The 23,646-nt window shown below is 42.6% G+C and overlaps 1 protein-coding gene across 1 annotated transcript; it reads right to left on the minus strand.

The window, feature by feature from the left end:
* Window positions 1-1,548: 1,548 nt before the first annotated feature.
* On the minus strand, window positions 1,549-23,391 carry LOC121613177 (LHFPL tetraspan subfamily member 4 protein-like). The gene is made up of 4 exons (XM_041946473.1): window positions 22,983-23,391; window positions 4,621-4,857; window positions 2,474-2,490; window positions 1,549-1,602 (listed from the first exon to the last, which is right to left on the minus strand). Exons 1-4 carry the CDS (start codon window positions 23,389-23,391, stop codon window positions 1,549-1,551), a joined length of 717 nt encoding a protein of 238 aa, XP_041802407.1.
* Between the last annotated feature and the right edge of the window lie 255 nt (window positions 23,392-23,646).

Here is a 23,646-nt window from a genome sequence, read left to right on the forward strand (position 1 = left end):
TGAGCGCTCGTACACCAGACCTCACTGAAAAAAACGGCATTTTAAAATGTTCTCACATGAGGACAGACATATTTCCGTTCAGCTACGTTTACGCTACTTCACCATAGGGGGCGTGGGCAGTGTCTCGGGAGGAAATCCTCCTTAAATCCTGCCCCGTCCATAATAACATAAAAATTGATGTCTAACATGCTAGCGAAGATTAAATGGTATGATGCCACGTCACAGTATATTCTGCTGACTAATGCTCGTGACCAATAGTTTGATGTGATTTTGTTCTCTATTAGGACATTTTTCTTAATTTTTAGGGATTATTTGCTGTGTTTTTGTCCCTCTTATGATTCCTATGACTACAACAAGCAGCGTGGCTTATTCAAAGAGGCATATAAGTGACATCACCTTAAGACAATGCAGCACTTGGGGCTTCCCTCTGAGAGAAGGCCGACTCATACAACCATATTCACACAGTCTTAAGACATCTGTTGAGTAAACTGATCACTGTATGCTGGAACTATAAACTGGAGTAAACTGCACACTGGAGAAAGGGTATTACAAAGGACTGAACCCAGACAAAAAAAAAAAAAACACAAAAAAACATGACTTTTATGTCTGACTTGGACAGCTGCAATTCAGTTCAGCAATTTGAATTTTTACTATATACTGTAGGTGGAAATACTACAAGAGAGACTACAAGAGGGTTTGTTTTGAGGCCATGTTGTTGCAGGGGAAGCGTCTTTTTTCTGCGTCAAAAAATTGTGATTAATCTCTTAGATTCATGGTCCTCCTCTTTTCTATGGAATATCCAGCTATAAGATATCCATTTTATTCCCATATGTCTAATCCCATCAAATCAGTAGTGTGGAGTCATGTAAACACAATGGATCTGCACATACTCCGATGCTCTTCCGGCACGAGGGACACTGAAACCAAGGGTAGAAATACTATACTCGAATGCATTAGAGTCAGATGAGGTTTTGTTGTCGGCTGTTTTCGTCAGCAGTAATGTTATTTACATTGTTAAGTATGTACAGTAGAGAATCTCCCAGAGATGTTAAGTTCTGTAAAGCTGCAATGGGGTACTCCTTTAAATTCCTCACATTTGAAAGTCCTTAGATGAAGAGCCATACAAGTCCCTGTCGGAGTGTCGTGGATGTTTAATAATGTACTTGCTGCTGTATTGCGAGTCTTGACTCTACCACTGCACGAGGAGCATCAATAATCTGCTTTCTGAAGCGATGAAAGTACACAACACACAAACTCAAAGTCATTACACAGCAAGATTTGAAATAAATCATCGTAAAATCATAGATGGACATTATGGTTCTTCATCTTCATCTATAATTTTTTTTTCAAAATATAGTTTATCCCAGTGTGTTTTGTTTTTGTTTTTTTATCTTACAGAATCCTGTACACTTGGTGTCTGCATTGAGATTGAGGGTGATATCCTGATCATTGGAGAGAAGAGAAGAAGAGAGCAGAGGGAGAGAAGAGAGGAGAGGCAGAGAAACAGGTGAGAGAAGAGAGAGGAGTCGTCCAGTGGCGCTGCTGGCCTCAGTGAAGACGCTGCACTCCGTACCTCGGCTCTCTTCTGTCCCGCACCTCAATCTGAAGAAAACAAGCAGAGGAGTCTCGTTGGGCTGATTTAGAGACTGGGGCCATAGACATTAAACATCATGAATGAGCACTGAAAGCTAGAGTAGGAGTATCTGTGGTTGTTGCAGGTCTGTAATGAACCCATCCAGTCATTTCATTTGAAATGACTACATGCATGTCAACGGGTAACCATGCTAGACTGACAGCTGTGGGTACTAACATCAGTCATGTTCGTCGTTTCTATGCATCTATGCATCATGATAATGCTAGGGGCCTTCTTCCATGTGAATGTGAAAGGTGATGTAGTTGCAGTTACAGAAACAGATGCAGGTGATGGAGGGGGTAGTATTTTTTTGTTTTTTCAAAGTCTAGCTTATCTTGCTGGTTTCTCCAGCATTACTAACCCCACCTTGAAGAGGTAACAGGTAAGAAATCCACCAGCTTTACATATAAACATCAGTTTACTTGTCAGGAGGAGTGAAAACAGCTGTATGAGGTTGTGATGTCACAGCAATATCATCAGGCCAGTTTAAAAACACTGACAGCAAAGGTCTAATGAAAAACTGATACTGAGTTGCATCATGGACAGTGAAAGGATCTGGCGTGTCAAGGTTGCCATAGTGACACAATGTGCTTTTTGTGCATGTGTGTGTGTGTCTGTATGTGGATAGGGGAAGCTAGCTTTCCCATTATTTCGTGGGTGGGTTTAGGGGGTTCTGTAAATTGCAGGTATTATTGTAACTCAGCAATAATGACCATACAACCTGTCAGCTAGCAGGAAAACTAATTTGTCTGGCCACTGCACTATGCACAGAAGCTAATGAGGCTTTACGTTGGCACACGTTAATGCATTCATCAAACATATGAAACCAAATCAACTCACCCTTGACACAGCAAAATCTGCATGGAAAAAAAAGAAAGAACAATAGTGTTGGCATGTGGTTCACAGTGAGGCAAGACCAGAAAAAGTGCATGTTTGTGCAAAACAAGAATCTGCTTAGGGTCATCACTTTGTGGTAAAAAAACCCCCATACATTTGGAACACATGTCCAGCTCAACTCCATGTTTTCATTCATTTTCTTTGTTTCTTATAGTCACTTCATTTTTACTTTATTAATTTTACTGAAAAAAATGCTCTTTTTTTCAGCACATGTTACTATCACATGTTACTATAGACACTCAGTTTGCACTTTTGTCACTTATACAGACAATAAGTGCGTTCATGCACTGTCCATAGTTTTGTTGTATCAGCTGACATAAAGAAGCTGAAGAAACATTTATTTCAATGAAAGAAATGTGAGGGGAAAAAGGAACTTCACACAGCTGGTGGAGCATTAGATGCTTTACATGTGTAAAATCATTGAGACTGTCAGTGAGGTTAATCAGATAAAAACAGAAAGACACGCCCACGCTCTGGAATATCTCCAGTTACCATGGAGACCATCATGGAGAACCGAGACATCTTATGTCACTTTTCTCCCTCTTTATCTCTCAGTCTCTTCCTCCCACTCCTCCTCTCTCCTTTACTCTATCTTGCTCTCTATCTGTCTGTATGTCTCTCACGCTCTCAGTCTACTATGTCTCATGTCACAGATCTCTCTACCGCTTCTATCTATATCTCTTTTTCTTTTGCCCTTGCTCTGTTTCTTTTAGCGATGCTGTTCATTCGGTTTATGGCATCAAATCCAAGACATAAAGACACTCTTTATTGTTTTGCATTGTATCTTTTACTCTTGCCCCTCCATCGCCTTCTCCTGCCATTCCTTTCCTCCTCCTCCTCCTCCTCCTGTCTCTTCATACAGCTGAAACAATGCAATCCAAGTGTCCTGATGCAACATCGTGTAAACTGTCAGAAACCCTCTGGAGGACTCTCTCCTGCACTTCAATACAGCACCAAAAGCAATTTGGCTGGAGTTACTGAGGTCAGGTTGGAGATTAGTCATTTTTCAACTGGGCAAATTTTGTTCATGTTAATGGCCTCACAGTTCTGGCCTATAAAACTGGAGCAGGAGGAAGCCTGACTGGCTAACCCACCTTTAGAGGTAGTGAGTTTCTGTATTACACACTATGCCCTCTTTTTTCTTTTATTTTTTATTCAGGTTTACCACTAACATGCTAATTTGGGGTATTTTCAGAGCTGTAGTTTGTTTGCTTTGTTCAACTCAGGGACTAATTTGATGCAATGGTTCCATTTGCCCCTTGGTTTGTTTGCTCAGAATTCCCATATATAGGTGACTGCATTATTATTTGAGCTTACATTACGTTGCAAAAGCCCTCTGAGGACTGGCCAATCACTGTGTGGGAGCCAATTTTCTACTAGCATTACATGTAAATCAGAATTTGGAGTTATGTTACCAACTCTTTTTGGATTTAGGAAAGTTTACACTCCAGAACCTCCAGCCAAACCAGACCTGAGATAATATTACCGTTTCCTAACCTCACCATTAGTCTTGTGTAAGTGTAATATATACGAACAATAAAGATATATGCGTAAATCGAACCTGTGTGTTGCTTTCCCAAGAATGATTTTCTATAATCAGCGTCCAAACATTTGCCATGTCATAATGAAATGACCTTGAGCTAAACTGCAATGCCAGATCAATGCTGCTCCTTTTTTTTGTGTCCTCTACATGGATCATCAGCTGGTGAGGATGATGTTTTTTCCCCTGGGACGTGTGGATTTAACCGCAGTCTCGTCAAATTTTATCATGTTTGTTGAAGTGAATCAAGTGCATACGTATTAAAATGTTTAAGATGAAAACATTTTTCAGGACTGGAGCTTTCAGCCAACTCACAGTGTTTGCATCAATAAACGAGCTAGCTACCTACAGCTCATTAAATCTGCTCATGACACTACTATAAGTTCTTCCTGGCAAATCTGCCACGATTATTGTAAAGTGCAGATGTGAGGTGCAAGAATGGGAATTTTGACAGGACATCAGTTTAGCCATCACATTGTTTTTTGTTATTTTTGTTTCGCTCTCCATTCAATTCTACAAAGCGGTTGGTCGTTATAATTCCCTCACTCACCTTTGTTGTCTGTCTGCAAATCATCAAGATAGAAGTCCGTCTGCCGGTTACCCAGGACGAAGGCCAGGAAGGAGAGGATGAGGGCGTCCAGGATGCCCATGATGGCCAGCATATAGGCCCAGCGTACAGAGCAATCACCCAGGGAGTATTTCCCCGTCTGCTCCCCGCACATGTCCCGGATCACCTCGGCGTCCCATCCGTCGGGGAAGATCATGCAACCCAGCACCAGGCACACTCCTGCAGGAGGACCCAGAGGAGGAGAGAAGCAGGGTTAAAGAGGGAATTGGAAATTGGGGAGTGGGAAATGTGGGGGATAAAGACAGAGATTACAGGAGAAAGGCAGGAGAAAGAGTAAGGATGAGAGATTCTAAGCAACAGAAGGAAGAGATGAGAATGAGATTAAGACAGCGGTAACAGGGAAGAGAACATTGTTGTTGCTGGAACTTACAGCAATAATGCAGCACTGAGCGAGTGAATGTTTTACAAAGGTGGTTGATCTGCTTCATATTGGATATGTAATTAGATGGTAGAAATCTGTGTCCTGTACTTAAACGCACCTTGTTTTATGCTTCATTGCACTGGTCCATATAAACTACTGTTATCGGAGAAATCAGTGTCTACATAGGATTCTATAGTAACTATTTTTATCTTGTTTTTATGCCTGTGAACAATAACTTGGATCTAGAAATATGAGGTATATCTAAGGTAAGGTCATTTTGACCTGTAGCATTGATCCCCATGTTTTTGCATTTGTGAGTTTGTGTATGTGTGTATGTGCGTGTGTTTCATATACATGCATGTGTGTATGGGCTTGTCTGTGCAAATGCTTACGTGATTTTTGCTTTTTTGCATTGGTCAGGTTCCTTGAGTGTTTGTATACTGTACATATGGCTTGTGTGACTGTGCGTGTGTGTGTGCTCACATGCATGTGAACCATATCCTTTGCCTCACTGCCGTCAGCTATACAGACAGCTCTCCAGGTGTAGAGGGGTTAACAGTGAGACAGCAGCAAGATGGAATACATACATGCACCGTATGCATTATTCACCTGGAGACAATTGAGTATGTGACGGAATTTAAAACATACAGATCGCACACAAACCACACGCTCTCACACCCACGAACAAAAGCGAGTGCTTGCAATGGACACAAGCCCTCATTCAGAACAAAGTTCTCTGGGGAAATGCATACAGGGAATTTCAACACCACAACAAAAATGGTAATCTATACTTTACACCTCAGCTCATTTATCAAAGCGAGCCTCACTGGGGAGCTGATTGTGCCATATTCTTGGCTCGCCAGCACTGTTTAAATAGCAGCGAGTCTGTGCCTGAGGGGCTGTAAGTAAAACAGTGGGCTCCACTGGGAGATGGGGAACATACATGGCAGACGTCACACTGAATCTTCATTCCAGACAAGACATGTCTTTTCCACAGGCGACGTGACTTGCGATACACGCGGAGAGGCAGACAGGCTTGCCTGAGTTGGTGATTATTACGCTTCAGTCGAATAAATGTTCAAAAGATTTAACATGTGGAACTCAATTGGTGTGCAATTGTGAATGTCTGAATAAGTGCTGCATGTGCCATGTGTGCCTGTGAAGAGTGTTGGGCTGCATTCAAACACAGTAGGTGCTGTGTAGAATTAGACGCACAGTTTCAATGGGCTTTCAGTAAATGCTGTTAATGAGTGTATGAAGCTGAGGGTTTTCTGTTGGCATCAAAGCCTCAAAGGTAAACAACTTGTTTAGACAACTACTGATAGTCTAATACTGATAGACACACACCTGAGCCCTCCATTGCTGTCCATAGATTTCTAAAAAAGATTTCCATTATCTGATGCATTCTGAAAAGTCCAACTGACATGACAAAGTTCTTCAGAGCTGCATCTGTTTGATTGACAGCTGAGCCTGCAGGTGCACTGAGACGCTATATAAACAAACTTGCGGTAACTGGAGCTTACACGCTAAAGGTAAACAGCTTGTTGGACAGCTACAGACACGTATTCAAGTGCTTCAGTGTGCTAATTAGCTAAATAGCTATCTGGCCTGCAAGCTGATGTTAGCAGCATGCTTTTTTTGACCATGGATGTTTGTTTGGTGGCTCATGTAGTAAGTCACAGTGCAGCACGTAGTGCTGGGAAATTCAGGTGTCAATTGTCTGGACCAAAATACATTGAACTTCTATTATTAGCCATTGTGTGCCTTTTCATGCACACAGGGCAGGCTAATAGGATGCAGATTTTGCATCATTATTGTTATAGCAAGTCAAGCATGGCGGTTTGTGGGGGTTTAACCATTTCAGTAGTGAGTGCATACCGGGAACCTGTATCATTCAATTACCACCTGCAGTGTTTAAAGAGAGCTAAACTTGGACACAGAACTCAAGTGGGTTAGGGTCATTGTTTACGGTTTTAGTACTTTACTTTCGATCGCTGACAGGTGGTTTGGCAACACAGAAAAGCTGAGTAGGTGGGACGAGGTGAGACCTATTCTGAGTGGACGAGACGTGTGTACCTTTATGCATAAGATGGAAATGTTGGAAAGCTAATTTGAGCTCAAAGTCTGTTTGTGTTGTGTAGTTAACAATGTGTTGGTTTCCCCATCAACCAATAGTAAATTGGTTTATATAATAAACTACGTTCCTTGTCTGTTTGTTGCAGATTTTTTGAGATTTTGTGCCGTCACTGGACATCTTAAAGTACTGAAATGGTCAGGAAATACAAAGAGAGAGCAGTGCACGAGCAAGGTCCCTGGCTAGAAGTGGACTGGGGATGTTGTGGTTTTTAATATGCATCATAGTCATTAGGCCACTGGACGCCCCGATCAAGAACACAGGACTTCATGGGCCTGTATGCCGGTGCAGAAAACAAACATCCAATTTAATTTTAGCTGGACTTTAGACCATGAACGATTTTCACCAAAGGGCAGAAGTGCAGGAAGATGAGCTTGTGGGGTCTGAAAGTGATGGATCCGAGTTTATTAAAATGAAGTCCATTAGTCATACGGTTGAACCCTGTCACATTAGTGATTCTCTCTGAAGACCCCGTGTTTCACCTTGTAGCCATCCATCATGAGAAAAATGGTGGGTGCTGAACTCATGGCAACAGATGAGGGAGGATATCAGATTAGTCACCACCTCTCTGTGGAGAGCGGAACACCATGCGAGTATGAGGAGTCTCATTTCAAGCTGAAACGTACACCGTTTGAAAATGTGACCGCTCGTCTTACTAAATGATTGCAGGCGTAATGAGGGAATGTAATGAGAAGGAATATAATGACGATAATACAGTAAGTAATGAGAGAACAGAGGAGCAATGGAAGCAGTCATCACGGGAAATCATCGTGTTATTAGCTTCTTTTATGACCTTCATGCAAGATATTAACATCGATGAGCGCTGATAAAACCATTAACTGAGTAATGAGCGTCAGGTAACATGTTTTATGGATTTTTGATGAATGTTTCCCCATCTGACATGAAACTCGTCCGATGTTATTGAGTGTGGGCTTCCTGAAAGTGTGGATGCAGAGCCACTCCAAGAAGCCTGATGGGCAAAACATCTCAGCCTCATGGCTTCCCATTAACCATTCATCTGTCCTGGTACTGAATGCTAAGAGCTCTTGTTTTTCAAACTGTACAGTAAACTGTCTACGGTGGCACATCAGCAATTTTGTTCAGCAGCTCATAATATATAGAGCATTACGGTGGCAATCAAAATCATGCTCTGGCATGAAATTAAATCTCACAGTGTGGTATTATTTCATGTGAAGGAAAACAACAGTTGATTAGAACTCAAGTTTTGTCCTCGTAGATCCAGCCATCGGTTAGGTTTGAAATCAATCTTACTCTCCAAAATCATTGATCAGATCATGGAAAAGAGTGACATAGCCTAGAATTCAAACGAATGAGAAAATCACAACCCAAACTGTCCACTGTAAGCATCCATCGCTTTTTACAAACTGGCTTTATGCTTTCATTTTGACTTTCCTTGTCTGCGTGTTTGGTGACTTTTGAAAGTTGACCTGTTGGACCTTTCCTACCTACGTGGCTGCTCCACTCCACTCTGGATGCATGCAGATATTTACGCCTGTCAACCTAGAAGTAAATACTTCCATGTCGGTACGTGAACGTGGGTTGCTGTGTTCAATGTTTTATGAAGCGTGAACAGATTTTTTGGGTTTTCTGTATGAACCTGCCCCCTGAGGTCAGATCCACAAGTCAGCGATGCATTGTTTAGATTCGGGAGGTGAGCGTGAAACACGCTGATTCAAAACGCTTTGTTCAGTTCAGTTCGAAGATTTGTACTCACTATGTAGTCCCAATTTTTCCGATACAAGCGATTGTTTTTGTTCAACTGCACTTCCATGCGTATAACAGCAAGATGACGCGTCGCGATTCAAATGAACTGCATTACAGCGAATGCATCAACGCGAATGAAGCTGTGATGAGGCCTGTAGGAGCACAGTTTCTGGTTAGCAGCTCAGCGGCAAATTGTTTGCAACAGCGGCTGCAAATGGTGGTTTTTGCATTCTTTTATGCAGCATTTAACCAGGAAGTAATCACGCCCGAGCTGACACCAGTGAACGGGGCAGCATAGACACTGTGTCAAAACATACATTTGTAAATGTACTGAACATAACACACTTCTTTGTTTACAGATAACTGTATCTTCACATTTTCAGCCTGTTTCCGGTCATATTTCGGAGATAAAGTCATCCAGTTATATAAAAGAGCGATTCAAAAACACATTAATTAAGTTCTGCGTGGCAGTCGAACAGTAATGACCATGGGGCATGCCCTCTTCCTCTATCTGTCCTTCTCCTCATCTTCAACTCAAGCATTTAAGTGGGCACCAGTGGGCTAAAAATAACCCCCACCTTCCCACAACCCAAGAAAAGCCCTTTGAAGTTGTGGGGGTGTTTCCTCTTCCTTCCTCCCCTCCGCTCTCTCAAGACACTGCATTCTGAACTTGGAGGGGAGGAACTTCAAAGGCGGCAAGCAGAGGGATCGAACAGAGAGGGAAGCGATGGGAGGGAGCGAGGAGGGACGGGCAGAGCTGGAGAATGAAAGGGAAAAACAAGTCATATGAAGGAGAAAGAGAGCGGGATGGCTATTGCTGCCCCGCTCCATTGTGCATCCATTTTTCTCCTCTCAGTTCATCACTTCCTGTCATTTGTTTTCATTGCGGCACTCGCAGCCCGTCAGCTGTAAGAGACAAGCGGATCAAACTGAATGACAACGTTTGAAAATAGGTTGCCAGGACATGTTTGTGATCCAACTAGTTAAAATTACCGTGGACCAGTTTATTTGTAGCCCCTTAAAGATATTAATAGACTTATTATATAACAATTTTGTCAGACTTTCTGATCTACATGTCCACATGGATCCTTTTTTATTCTAGACAAACAGTCAAAAATGATTATATAAGTGCTCTAAAAATACCATCAGTGTGCTATATATATAAGTGTGTGTGTGAAGTATTTTCGATGGGAGCAGCTTCAGGCTGCTCCTGGGCAGCTTGACTCTGTGTCTGCTGCGTACGCGGCCGTGACGCCATCCAACAGTGTCATGTGCTCTGACGGAGTTAGACAAATGACGCTGTCCCAGCGGTGTCAGATCAGCAAATGCTTGCATGTGTCCCTCTGGAGGGCGGATACAAAGAGCATGTTCTGTCGTTTAGTTTGGTGGACCCTAACGTATGCTAACATTAGCCACCAGAGAAAGTGAGGCTGCAGCAGCAGAAACCCACGAATCCATCCTTTCATTTGTGGGGTGTCCAGGTAGCTCACATGCTAAGGCTGCGTCCTTACTGCGGCGGCCTGGATTCCATTTCGAGCCGCTGCCCCCCCCTTCACTGTCGATAAAGGCTAAAGCCAAAAAAATATGGTCTTCCGTAGTTTTAGAAAGAACACTTCAATCACCAGTAGTTATCCTGGGAGTCTGATAGCTAAGCTGCACCTCTGACCAAATTCTAACACCCTGTTAAAACCATTGGCCTGCTCATGAAATCCAACTCCGGCAGCTTGAGGTCCAACTCAGGGTGGAAAGGTGTGAACATGACTGCATTAAGAGATCACCATGTCCCGTCTATAATTTAATAAAGCTGCCTGAGGCCTGCCCTTCCCGCTGCTGTCGTGTCTAGACCTTGGCCTGCTGTCCTCCATCCATCTAATGGATGGCCACCTCGCTGATATACAGGGCTTTTATTGGAGCTGGGATCAGGTCGGTTGTGTTCTGTGTGTGTGTGTGTGTGTGTGTGTGTGTGATTGTGTGTATTGCTGAGGGGGCACTTTACAAGATGTTGCTGCCGCCAGGGTTCACCGGTCCACTTGGCATGGAGCTCTCCCTCTTTTTCTCTATCCTTCATTCTGTATTTAAGCTCTTTCACTCCTTCTACCTGCTGTAAATTCTCTCTGTGCTTTTCTTCTTCTTTGTATATTAATCATTTATTAATCATATTTGGGGACTGGAGGCTGACAACATCTTTCTTTTTATTTATACGTTTACACACTTCACCAAATTGTTGACCTTGCCTAAAATGTTAAACTTGATATCTTTAACTAACTTGCTTTCTGGGGATTTACCACCCAGCCTCCCATTCTCCCCTCTATCTTTCTTTCCCTCGCTCGTCCCCGTGTCCTTCACCGGCTGAGGAGGAACTTGCTGGCGCGAGTCCCAAATCTGGAAAGAGGATTGGCAGGCGTACAGAGGCTTGCACATAACCATATAATGTGTCATCGCACACGTCCAAGCATCGATTTTCATTGAGCCACGCGAAGCAGTTTTGTGATGTACTGAGGGATCAGCGAGCGGTCCCTTCTGGCAATCCATCTAATTCATAATGAGCGGAGGAATATCTCCCTGAACCAGCACCGATACCGACGCTACACTTTACTCCTTTTTTCATCTTCTGATCATTGTCAAACTCCGTACAATGTGTACGTTGTGTCTTAAATGTGGTTTGATCATATAGAGTTTTTTTCAGTTTACCATGTCATTTGGAAAGTTTGCAGCTTCAATGGCAAATGTACAATAATCCTAAAAACAGGATTATCTGTCTTTAATGATTGGTGATGGTGTAAAAATCACTGACAGCCTCTTTTTATTCAACCAGCCATAATTCTAGCTGGTTTAATGGATCGTATAAAATCCTCTGACTGAATCAAGAATAAAGAGTCAGTTCACCCACAGTAAATGTATTTCATGTGTGTGTGTGTGTGTGTGTGTGCATATGTACGCACTTTAAAACAAAACAAAAAACATTGGATATAAAAAAAGTTGTCATTGAAGAACAATGGTCCAATAATGGTCCAATGGCTGGCAAGAGGGTTGATGTAACGCGGCCGCGCCTGAGTCAGACATTTTTTTTTGCTTGCATTCTATTAATGTATTGTTTTTAGTTTATTTGATGACTTCTGAGCTTTCTAACATTTAAGCATTTACTGTAATTTTGTCTTGACCAGAGTTGGAAAAAGGATGCTGTCGCCGGCGATCTAACCGTTTGCAAAGCTCGTCCCCAATTGGACATCCTTATCCCCTCCCCCCCAACACAACACTGAGCGCTGCTGGTTTTGCGAGGGTATCTGGCTTTTCCCGAGTCAGCAAACCGACATCAGCGCTGTCAGCACCGTTCTTCCTTCCTTCACAACAAGATAACATGCTTCAACAACTCCACATTATGCAGTTAAGGCTAAAGCAGTGCAGTGAAAATACAGAACACACACATTTCTGCTGCTTTCTCTCAACAAGGTCACTTTTGTGTAGCAATTACATCCGTTAATGTTGTTGCATCCATATGAAATTTGATATGTAGATTCTTCCGACACTTTGGAATATATATATATATATATATATATATATATGTGTGTGTGTGTGTGTGTGTGTGTGTGTATATTGAATATTGGATATATTTTAGTCATTCATCCTGCTGTTCTTGCAGACCCTGCCACTCCCACCTACGAGCCCCTGCGCCAATAGTATCACCTCACCTGCTCACCCTCCCCACTCGACCGTTTCCCTCATTAGCTCCCAGGTCTATTTAGTGGTCCATCTGCCAGTCTGTCTTTGTGTGCCTTAGCTTTCCAGTGTCTTGTTTTACCTGCTTTTTGTCTGATCCTGGTGTTGTTTTCTGACTCAGCCTGTGTTTATTGGACTTTGCCTTAGCCTGACCCTGCGTACCTTGTTTGCCTGCTTGGATTTTTGTGTCCTTGTGAAAACACCTTTGATCATGTGATCAGGAGGAAGCCCCGAGCTGCAAATCATCGTCAAGAAAAATTATAGCTTGTTTAACATTCTGAAAAGCTGAATATTAAGCCTGCTATACTGAATGAGAATGAACAATATATCCTTTTGAAATGCAGGTATGTATGTTGTTCAGTAATGATCACACATTAATAAAAAGCATGCATGACGATTTCTCAAATTTATGCAGGTTTCTGTCTCTCCCTCTACTACTTTCTTCCTCTCTCTTACAAGCACACACGCACACTGAGTGACAATGCTGAGAATGGTCAAAGGAATCCATTATTCAGCTGTCAGGTTATTTTTAGAAACACCCTGGTGACTTTGGAATTATTTATTAAGCGCCTGATAATTAAAACATGTACGTTTGGTTGGGAAAAGCCAGCCATAAATCTCACGGAGAGAGAGGGAGGGAGGGAGAGAGAGAGAGAGAGAGAGAGAGAGCTAGAGGGAGAGGGGCAGGGATATCCCCCAGGGAAACTCTCTCTCTCTCTTTCTCTCTCTCTCTCTCTCTCTCTCTCTGTAGTTCTATATTTAACTCGACCACCGCAGCATCATTTTGTGTCCTGTTGAAAACACATGCACATTGGCGTGTTTATCTTCATACGTTACCGCACACATGAAGCTATACACACGCTTGCACACACATAGGCAAACACGAAAGCACACACACACACACACACAAACACACACACACACACACACACACAGTCTTTACACATTTACTAGTGCAGCAAAAAAAGGAAATAAATAGAGCGTTTTCTTGCTCTTCTGTGCAGCCAGTGTGGGTCGTTCTGATTAATAATTCAACTCTCACACCCTCACGTACACATTTACCCGCTGTCTTACACGCTCACGTGAACAGGCGCATGTGTGGCCCCGCAGACACATACGCTCATACACACATAGGAGCAGCACACACTCTCTCTCTCTCTCTCTCACACACACACATGCTTTTTCAGATGCTTTCAATACACTTCGCACTGCTTGTTAGAACAAAAATGGGCACAGTAGCACAATCCTGTGTGTGTGGTGACAGAGCAACAAAGAGCAACAACAAAACAAGAGTAACACTGGTCATTTAACACCTCAAATAAACCCCCAGTAATGCGGTTGGATGCAGATTGGATGCAGAAACACTTATATCTGCTTACAGCAACATTATGCTTGGTTTATAAACCATTTATCAAATGTCTGTATTGCTGCAGTGAAGTGAAGTGTGAAGGAGAACACTTGGTGGTTGAAGGAAGACAAGGGTTAACTGGTTGACGGTTGATCCAATTGCCACCAATGAATTTTGATGCATGCTCATTTCTGATACCACAAATCCAACCAGATGCCTGCTGGACTTGGCCAGACCACAGTGAAAGTGAGACATGGGGCTGGCTCGTAAGGCTGCTCTATTAAGTTAAAATGGTGTACACACGTTATCCAATCAACTCCAGAGTGCCTGCATTTGTCAACCCACTTAATGCAAGACCATGTACCATGTACGGTAAGTTTTACTCCTCAAAGAGACAGGAGTCCAGGGTGCAGCAAGGTGTCAGAAGCAAGAATATAAGCAGATTTAAACATCTTTTGAGTTCTGCAAACATTTCGAGGAGACAGAGCTGGCATCTAGCATCTAGCCTGGCTGTGTTAGCTATACTGTGACATATGGATGTGAATATTAATGAAAATGTGCTCCGGATATAATGATTGCATTCCCCAAAGAGTCCTGCCATGTCCGGCTTGTGTTGTTCGCGAACGGACTGTGGAATCCCGGTTAAGACTCAGCAGCTGCTTGTCAGTTGGGCAGGATGATGAGTAATGGTAAGTAATCATGAGGTACAGTAATGACGCGTTCCTGGGAACAGCTCAGCACGATGCATGACTTTACTTCGGAGAAAGCAAAAATAGTAACTAATTTGCACGTGGCATGATTAGTTGTCAAGTGTTATTTAGCAGGTTAATCACAGACATTTAGCGTCACGATGCTGATTCACATACAGCCTGCATGCTAATCATTTTATTCTACTCTCACGTATCTTTTACTCAATACTGTCAAACACGCGCTGAAAAAAAGCCAACATTTCTAACCACCTTAAAGCAATTTAGGAAAACAACTTACACAAAATGATCCATCTATTGTGACTGTATCCTGCTTACTGCACCTCACTGGCTCAGGCCGGGTCTAATAAAGCTGCTGTCTTTCCACTCTGTGTTGCACTTCTTGGCTGCACTTGTCCCTGCTGAGGTTGATAGCTTGGTACTTCCGCTACTTCCTCTTTATTGCTGAAATCTACAAAACTGCCAGTAGTGGCTGATTCTGTGGAATAGAAGAGAATATTCACAAAACATACCAGTAAACCACTTAGAAACAAGAGGCCATGCACGGCCATAATCGACACACAGCAATCTGCAACAACAACAGCATTACCATCCACCACATTAAACTAGTTTCTCTGTTACAGAATGAAAGACACGCACAATTTCTCAATGACTCCTGGTTCAGCTTCGAGGCAATAAAGTATTTAGTTAATGGCAAACAAACTACATACATGTCCAGTCATAGATATCCATCCTTTTGTTTCATACTTACTTAATATATATCTTATGCCTTACAGATACAGCAGTGAGTTTAATCAGTGACAAAAATAAAAAATAAGCTAGACTGCCCGTCACTTTGGGAGTGAGAAAGTAAGAACGGGTTGGCTGTCGCAGCAGTAGGGTGTGATGTGATGTGTGGAAAGTGTCGCTTGTAGTGTCAAACAAACACTAAATTATCAGTTGCACCTGTTTCAGCTTTTTTTAGCTCGTCGTTTTGGTTTTTTGACCCTCAACTCCACGAATCGTCCCTGTTTTCAGATGCGGCAGGCAGCTGTCATCAGTGAAAACACTTTGATAAACCTCGTGTATGCCACCTGCCCAGCGCCAAACAACAGACAGCAAAGTTAGTGAGTAGATGGTGAACATAGAAAAGGAGTTGGTGGAGACCCAAACAGAGCAGGAAGAAGAGTGAATATTGGACTTGTATTCTTTAGGTGGCCTAAAACATGACTTGAAATGAATGCTAACGTTGTTCTTAATGTGGCTGATGTGTAAATAGGCAGTTGTTTACGAGCATGTTAGCCACAGCAATGGTATAAGGAGATGTGTTATGACCCCCAAGTGGTCGAAAAAGCCACCACCATCGCCTTTTTCCTCTGTAAGTAACTAACGTTGTGGTTGTTTCCTTCCTACTTTTCCATTGCTTTGGATTCCTCAAACTCTGCGCACTATTTCCATCTTTTTTTCTTTTTCTTCTGTGCTTTTACACACACACACACACACACACACACACACACACACACACACACACACAGCTAGAGCGAACAGCCACTGACAGGTCGTTTCTCCCAGGACAGCTCCTCCCCTGTGCCACGGCCCATGTCCTGCTTAGTTCTGTTTAATATTGCAACAGACAGGGAAAGACGTGAAGGATGGATGGAGACATGAGCTGATGGAGGAGTGGAGGGAGAAAGGGAGTGACTTGTGGGCTACTGAGCTTTTCCTGTGGTCGCTCATTTCTGCTGTAGGGACGGAAGGAAACGATAAGAACTGGAGAAAGATAGAGCAGGAGATACAGGGGAAGAAGCCACAACATAAAGACACAAAGCAGAGTCTCTGGCACTGAATCCATTTTTGCTCAAAAACGGTGAATTAAATCTAAAGCTCTAACACTTTTCCCAGGAGCATTTTCCACTGAATTAATCTAAAGGTGCTTCACAGACCCCGGGTGCTTTTGGCAAATATACTCCTCCTCTTGTTCTTTTCATGTGAGGAAAAATGCTGCTTAGTCTAGATTCTAAAATGACCCCATTATTCACTTTCCCATCTCTCTGTGACATAACTGGGGGATCATAGCGAGAAAGTCACCCATTAGCAGGCAGCTGTTGATTCACCACTTTTAGCCGCATTTTGTCTGTTCCTTACCCGCTGACCTCATTATTGTCTTAAGTCTCCTCAATAACCTGTTTGTCCATCTTTAAACCTGCTTACATTAAACTGCTGACAGCTTCAGTGCGAGCCATTGTTGCTGTTTGATCGCGGCTCAGCTGTCAGTCTTTGAGCGACGTGGCTTCACAGAGCCTAACATCAGTGGCCGTGCTATAGCTGGTCATCATGTGGGTCACAAGCTCTGAATTGCATGAAACTTTATCCCACGCATGGATGGAGGACTTCATATTGTACGAAATGAATCAGCGATGGCCGCAACAGCTGCGACACCAAATCTGATTCATAGCCTGACGAAATATATAGAATCACACAACTAGAATATAGCAGGAATAACATCCAAATGTTAAACATGGAGGCCATGGATAATCTTGGGAATTATTACATTCCGTATATGTCTCATTAAAAGTCGCTTTTTGTCAGATTGCTGATGTTTCTGCTATGCCCAAGAGAATTATTTTTACAAACAAAAGTAATTCTTCTGATGTCTGTCTCTACTGCTCAGTCTAAACTCTGAACTTTTGTCCATGTCAGGACCCTGTAGGAGTGACGACCTTTCACACTGGAGGAAGGGACTTCTTCACTGCCAGTATGGATGATGAACGATCACGGCAATGAATAATTCTTTAATGTGTACATACAAATTTCAGTACGGTTGTAGGACAGGCTTGAAAAAAATCTATCCTTTAACCTGCTCTGGAGCACGTTAGCTGTGCAGCCTAGGTTACCATGGTGACCCATCCCTTAAAAGGGAGGCAGCTTTGCGACCCCTGAGTGAAGCCCATGGCTGGATAACCCACAAATCTCGCGCTGTGATACATCCCCCCTGCTGCAGGCTTTTTTGCAATCAATTCCTCTTGGATTTCTAACAGCAATGCAGGAGCAGTGCAGCATGCATGTTCAACCTGAGAGGGCTTTGCTGGTGCTTTAGTTTCTTCTGCAGACTCTTTCTTGGCGAGGGCTCAAATCGCTGTTGTCCCACAGCTTTGCCAGTGGTTGTACAATCAGTCTTAAACCTATGTTTGTATGTATGTCGTTTCATTTGGGCATACAGTCACTCTTCGTCGCCAACAGTAATGAGTGGCACCTTATAGTTCTCCTCAAGTGCATTAACCTTATTCATATTTGGTCAGTTCAGTATACATAGAGGCCAACTTTGGCCCATTTTCAACTTAAAGATGCCAAGACACACTGTGTGACTGCGCTCTGCCAGGAGGGCTGCATCCCAGTGTTTTAGCCTAGGCTCTCTTTTCATTTTAGGCTCATCTTTCATCTGGACTTTACTACACCAATACATCTCATTCCTTCACCCCAGGAATTATATTGGTGTGACTGTTGCAGTGTCTCCTACCTGGAAGAACCATTCACTTAGAATTCTGGCATCAAGTTACGCCACTAAAATTGCTGTCCTATGTGGACGTTCAAACTTGTTTTATCTTCCTGTCGCAGCAGCATGTTAGCAGACCATCATGATCAGGGCCCAAACTGCTCCCTAATTGACACTTTTGGTCCATTTGGCCCAAATGTGGGCCACCACCGGTTCAAATTGGCTCTTTCTGTATTTGCTCTGGTACACTCTGTCATTGTGCAGTGCCAGGAGACCTGCTGCTACACCCAGCAGGGCAGAGCGGATGATTAAATGATCGTCTCCAAGGTGGTGAACAGCATTAGGCTGTCTGCCAAGCCTATTAGACAACTCACCTCCGCCACACATCATACCTATCCACTGGAAGGACAGTAAAACCTTCTGAGGTTTCACAGACTCTGACTCTATGTATTTGCAAATTAGAGGGAACACAGATACAAAATGTATTTGTAGAATAAAAATGAGTGGCATGTTTCGTTACAGTCAGCACTGAGCATATGTGGGACACCAAAGATACATATAATTGTTTTAAAGACCCAAGCACACTAAGTAGAGGTCAATACAGCATATTTAAAATATATTGAGATACAGCTGTACAGTTGTTTGATGCTTCTTATACACAAGACTGAGATTTTGTTGACAATAAGACTCAAATTTAGATAATCAAAAGCTAAACCAAGCATGTAGAAAATTATGGAAATCCAAATGTGATCTTTTTGTGGAGGCTTTGGCCTTCCTGCTGTGCAGAGATGGACCTTCGTCCTTGTCAGCCAGATGGTGATGGATGCTGGGAATCTGGAGTATTGATAGCAAAAGGGTTTGTGTCGACGGAGTCATCACATTCACATTGATTTTATGGAGCAATGCAACATTCCTCATTTACATATGCTTCGTCCTTGTCTCCATCATAGTGGAGAGCTAGTGAGGTTTAAGACCGTGAATTGTTTGACTGGGTTTGTTTATACTTCTTTTTTTCCAGTAGTGGACAGGTGGACATTTAACTCAAGTACTGTATTGAAGTACATTTTTAAGTACTTGAACTTGACATGATTATTTCCATCATCTGCTACTTTATGCTTCTACTCTTCTACAATACAGCAGTACATACTGTTCTTTTTACTCCTCTACATTTTCCTAACAGCTGTAGTTATGAGTTCGTTTTAAATTAAAATTTATAATAAAAAATGTATGATGAATCTTAAAGAATCATTGAAGGCACGCCCTCATTTCAAATGATGTCAAGAATACAGTAAAATTAGAGTTACATATATGTATACATATGTATATACATAAGTATATGTGTATATATATACATACACACATTATATGTGCTGTATATATACAGTATATGTGTGTATGTATGCGTGTGTGTATATATATAATAAATGTTGTTCTACATGTTATGTATGTTTTATAATATATATAAACTAACTAGGAGCTAAAACATTTCCATTAAACAGTGCAGTAGTTTGCAATCATGGTTTTAAATTGACCTATTAGTACAATTGTTTTAACTTTAATGTGTGCTGTAAAATGTTTCAAGTGTGTGAAGCACAAAAACTAAAAGCACTTTTCCCAAATTCAGTGTTTCCACACAAGGAAATGAGTCTATGAGTTGTTAGCACTTCTACCAAAGAGTGGACCCCCTCAGACCTGGAGGGGGACAACTCATGGGTTGGGAACCACTTGTTTGAAACATGTTGCTGCATCAAATACAGAATAAGTTGGGACAGGAGCAACAAAAGACTGGGAAAGTTGTGGAACGCTCCAAAAACACCTGTTTGGATCATTCCACAGGTAAACAGGTTGATTGGTAGCAGGTGATAGTGTCATGATTGGGCATGAAAGGAGCATCCTGGAAAGGCTCAGTCGTTCACAAGTGAGGATGGAGCGTAGTTCACCACTTTGCGAACACATGATTGTTTAGTGGATGTTAACGGACGACTTGAGCTCAGGAACACTTCGTACAACTGCTGTGAATGATTGCTTTCTGTTTTTTCACCTTTAACACAGTGTCAAATGTTTTTCGGGACCGGGGTTATAAAAACACTTACTAATACCTTATGATGGGGGTTAGGGTTTAGAAATTAAGATTTGATTTATTATGTACGTAGTATGTAGATTTAACATGTACCTTACCATCAATAAGCTCTCATTTAACAGTCTACTGAGTGAAAACTCTTATCAACAGCCCAGTAGTTGTAGAATATTGTCATGCACAATAAGGCATTAAGGAGATTAGGAGATTTTACAGTGGCCTTCACTTCAAAACATAATGCAAAAGGCACTTTCTAGAGCCAGTGTTTGGTTTGTCCATTCTGGGCTACTGTAGAAGCATGGCGGTACATTTTGGGCTCCGTTGAAGATATGCAGACATAAAGAGCTCATTCTAAGGTGACACAAACTCAAATACTCTTATTTGAAAGCACACACACTTCTAGATCCCCCTAAATCCCACGCACTGGTCCTTCGAGTGAAGGGTCTGAGTACTTCTTCCACCTCTGCTTCATACCCATGATTTTCTTGATTAATGACTTGTGGGAAGAGCCAGGTTCAGTTCCTGTTAAGTCATGAAAATTTTGCTAAAGAGAGAAAAATCTTTAACGATGCTATTCTGTCTGATTCATGCTGATTGTAGTGCACCAAACCATTTCAACACAGTCGGCAGAACAGAGGACAGAGTGGGCAGATGAGGATGAGGAAAAGAACAATACAGAAGAAAAAAAAGTGCTGATCTCTCTCTCTCTCTTCTCTCTCTCTGTCTCTCTACCTTTCTGCCTCCCTCTCATTCAGTGTGCTGACTGTTTCCGTACAGAAAACGGACTCCCACGCTATTCTGCCTGGCCTATTTATCACATTGATCATCTTATGAAGAAGTCGGATGTACACAGGAGACTTGCGAGAAATGTGCGTGTGAGAGACATCATGATTTTTTGCACCCTCTGGCAGAGACGTGGCGCTCTCGCTGCTCAAAGGTTAAGCCTTGCTGACATGGTCATTTTCCTCACTTGGCCTTGTGATGTCTTAGCATCATAGATTAGCTATAGTCTTAGTCTTAGTCTCACACAACAATCTAGTTGAGTACCATCTGAAAATCAGAGGAAATTGAAAGAAGCAGTAGCAATGAATTAGGTCAAAATTCATAATGTTTCTGTGTTCAGTGTGAAAACATCAGTTACAGAGGAAGTAAAGCTGAAGTAATTAGTCAATCGATCAATTAGTTGGTTGACACACAATAATGTGCAACTATTTTCAGAACTGAGAAATATTTATAGAATTTTTCTAAGCAAAATGGCAAAAGTTCTCTGATTCCACCTTCTTAAATGTCAATATTTGGTGTCTTTCTTCATCATCTGTGATACTGAACCAAATATCTTTGAGTTTTGAACTCTTATTCGAACAAAACACAACATGTGACCGCTCAGGGAATTTGGGATAACCATTTTTTGCTATTTGCTGACATTCTCTTAATTGAAACCTGAATTGGACATATTTAATTTCTGGTGCTATTAGTTAGAACCATCCCCTACAGCTAATGTCATACTCTGTGCCTTTCACAACGCCATGTCCAAAAGCCTTTTAGCTCTGGCTCCTGCACAAACTTAACTGAACCATCAAGCGACCATTTATAAATACTCAGGCTATTCAGTTGTCCGTGAAGGCAGCAACATTGAGAGGCCTACGTCCTGGATGTGATGAGAAGCCAACGTTTATCCCCAATCATACCAACTGTAATCTAACCACAAGAGCAGGAAGCAAAACATCACCATCCTGAAAACGGTAATCCAATCGACCTGGAAGCATCACCTCAAAATAACAGTTTGGCCCTCAGTCACAGAAGAATGAGTTCATGACTCCACCACACTGTATTGTATACCATGAGCTGAAATGGTTGAATGAATGACACTTGCATTTCATCGGCATAAAGCTGTGATCCTGCTGCTGCTCTCTTTAGAGATGCAGTCGTGTATCCCCAGAATATCAATGGTAACAGGGGAGCTTTGGGCCTCTTATTGCTTTCAGTGCATGAATAATCGGTCAGATGTATTCCTACTGTCTCTGTGCTGTTGTTGCAGGAATGGAAAATCTGTACAACACTCCTAATTAACTGTAACAAGACATGTCCTATACCCTTCAGACTACGGTGTATTGATTCCAGCGAAGGAACAGATGATGAAACTGCTGCACAAACACCTTCCACCTTATTTCTACACAGGCAAGAAGTTACACGATTCCTGTGATGTTTCTATAGGAACGTTGTTCTCAATATACTGACCTCAGAAGTCCGCACTGGTGTTTGATTGTGTCACTACAGCAGCCTTCAAGTGGAAATGTGCTGTTTTGTGCTTTTATATGTACAGTATGGCATCTTTTTATCATCTTGTCAAGCAATGAGAAATTATCTTTGGGGCATTTTTTTTGTCTTATCTCACAATATCTCCTGTGTGCATGATAGAGACCTACAGATTCTGCTAGATTCAAGCAAGCAGAAGGCTTTTGAAATAGCATAGGTGAGTGTAAAGGGGAGCAAACTGTATGACTGATCGTTTCAAGGCTCCATCTAAAGAATGCATTCGTGAAAGATGCTACGTTTCATCTTAAAAAGATCACAGGATGCAGCAGCAGCAACACTCCACATATCTGCAAATACAACAGGAGACTGAGCTGAGGTTTGGGTGGGTTTTTTGCCTGATTCCAGGGCCCCGATTTTTGCATCTGTGTGACCGAAAACACGAGACATAATGAAGGCTGTGAGTGAGAGCGGCTGCCAGAGCGCCTACCGCACAGCAGCTGCATCCAGGCGCAGGTCTTGTAAACGGTGGAGGTGTTGCAGAAGAAGAAGAGCGCCATGCAGGCGATGCAGCTGAGGATCAGCACCATGGACAGCAGCACGAACACCGAGGCCGCCTTGAAGGCTCCGGACGGGATGGAGCTGAAGTCGGAGAAGCTGCCCACGCAGGTGAGCTCCCGGCTGGGCGACGGCCCGGTGCCCACGCAGTAGTGGAAGAGGCCGAAGTAGCCGGCCTGCGGCGTGTTGACGCTGTCGCCGATCCAGTAGGGCTGGATGAACACCACCACGTTGACGATGGCGAAGCAGATGGTGAAGATGGCCCACAGCACCCCGATGGCTCGGGAGTTGCGCATGTAATTGTCATGGTAGATCTTGGAGGCTTCTTGGGAAGGCAACATGTTTGGTGTTTTTTTCTCTCTCCCTATATCTCTCTTTCCACCCCCGTCCTCCTACCCTTTAGACTCTTACAAGAAAAAAACGTAAATCTTCAGAAATTCCCCGACAGCTCCACACCCTTCGCTGCTTAGATCTTGTATTTATATTTTCTCTAATCCTGCTAATATTCCCCGCTTTGGCTGTTTCTTCTGTGGCTGTTAAAGGCTATTAAATGGGCCTACATAACCACACCATACAAATGTAACCTGCAGTAATGT

The sequence above is a fragment of the Chelmon rostratus genome, chromosome 10 (assembly GCF_017976325.1).
Source record: "Chelmon rostratus isolate fCheRos1 chromosome 10, fCheRos1.pri, whole genome shotgun sequence".
Lineage (NCBI taxonomy): Eukaryota > Metazoa > Chordata > Actinopteri > Chaetodontiformes > Chaetodontidae > Chelmon > Chelmon rostratus.

Coding starts and splice junctions, on each gene's coding strand:
- LOC121613177 (XM_041946473.1), bottom strand. CDS start 23,391: ATGTTGCCTTCCCAAGAAGCCTCCAAGATCTACCATGACAATTACATG. Junction 4,858..22,982: donor CTGGATGCAGCTGCTGTGCG/GTAGGCGCTCTG, acceptor GTCCTCCTGCAG/GAGTGTGCCTGGTGCTGGGT.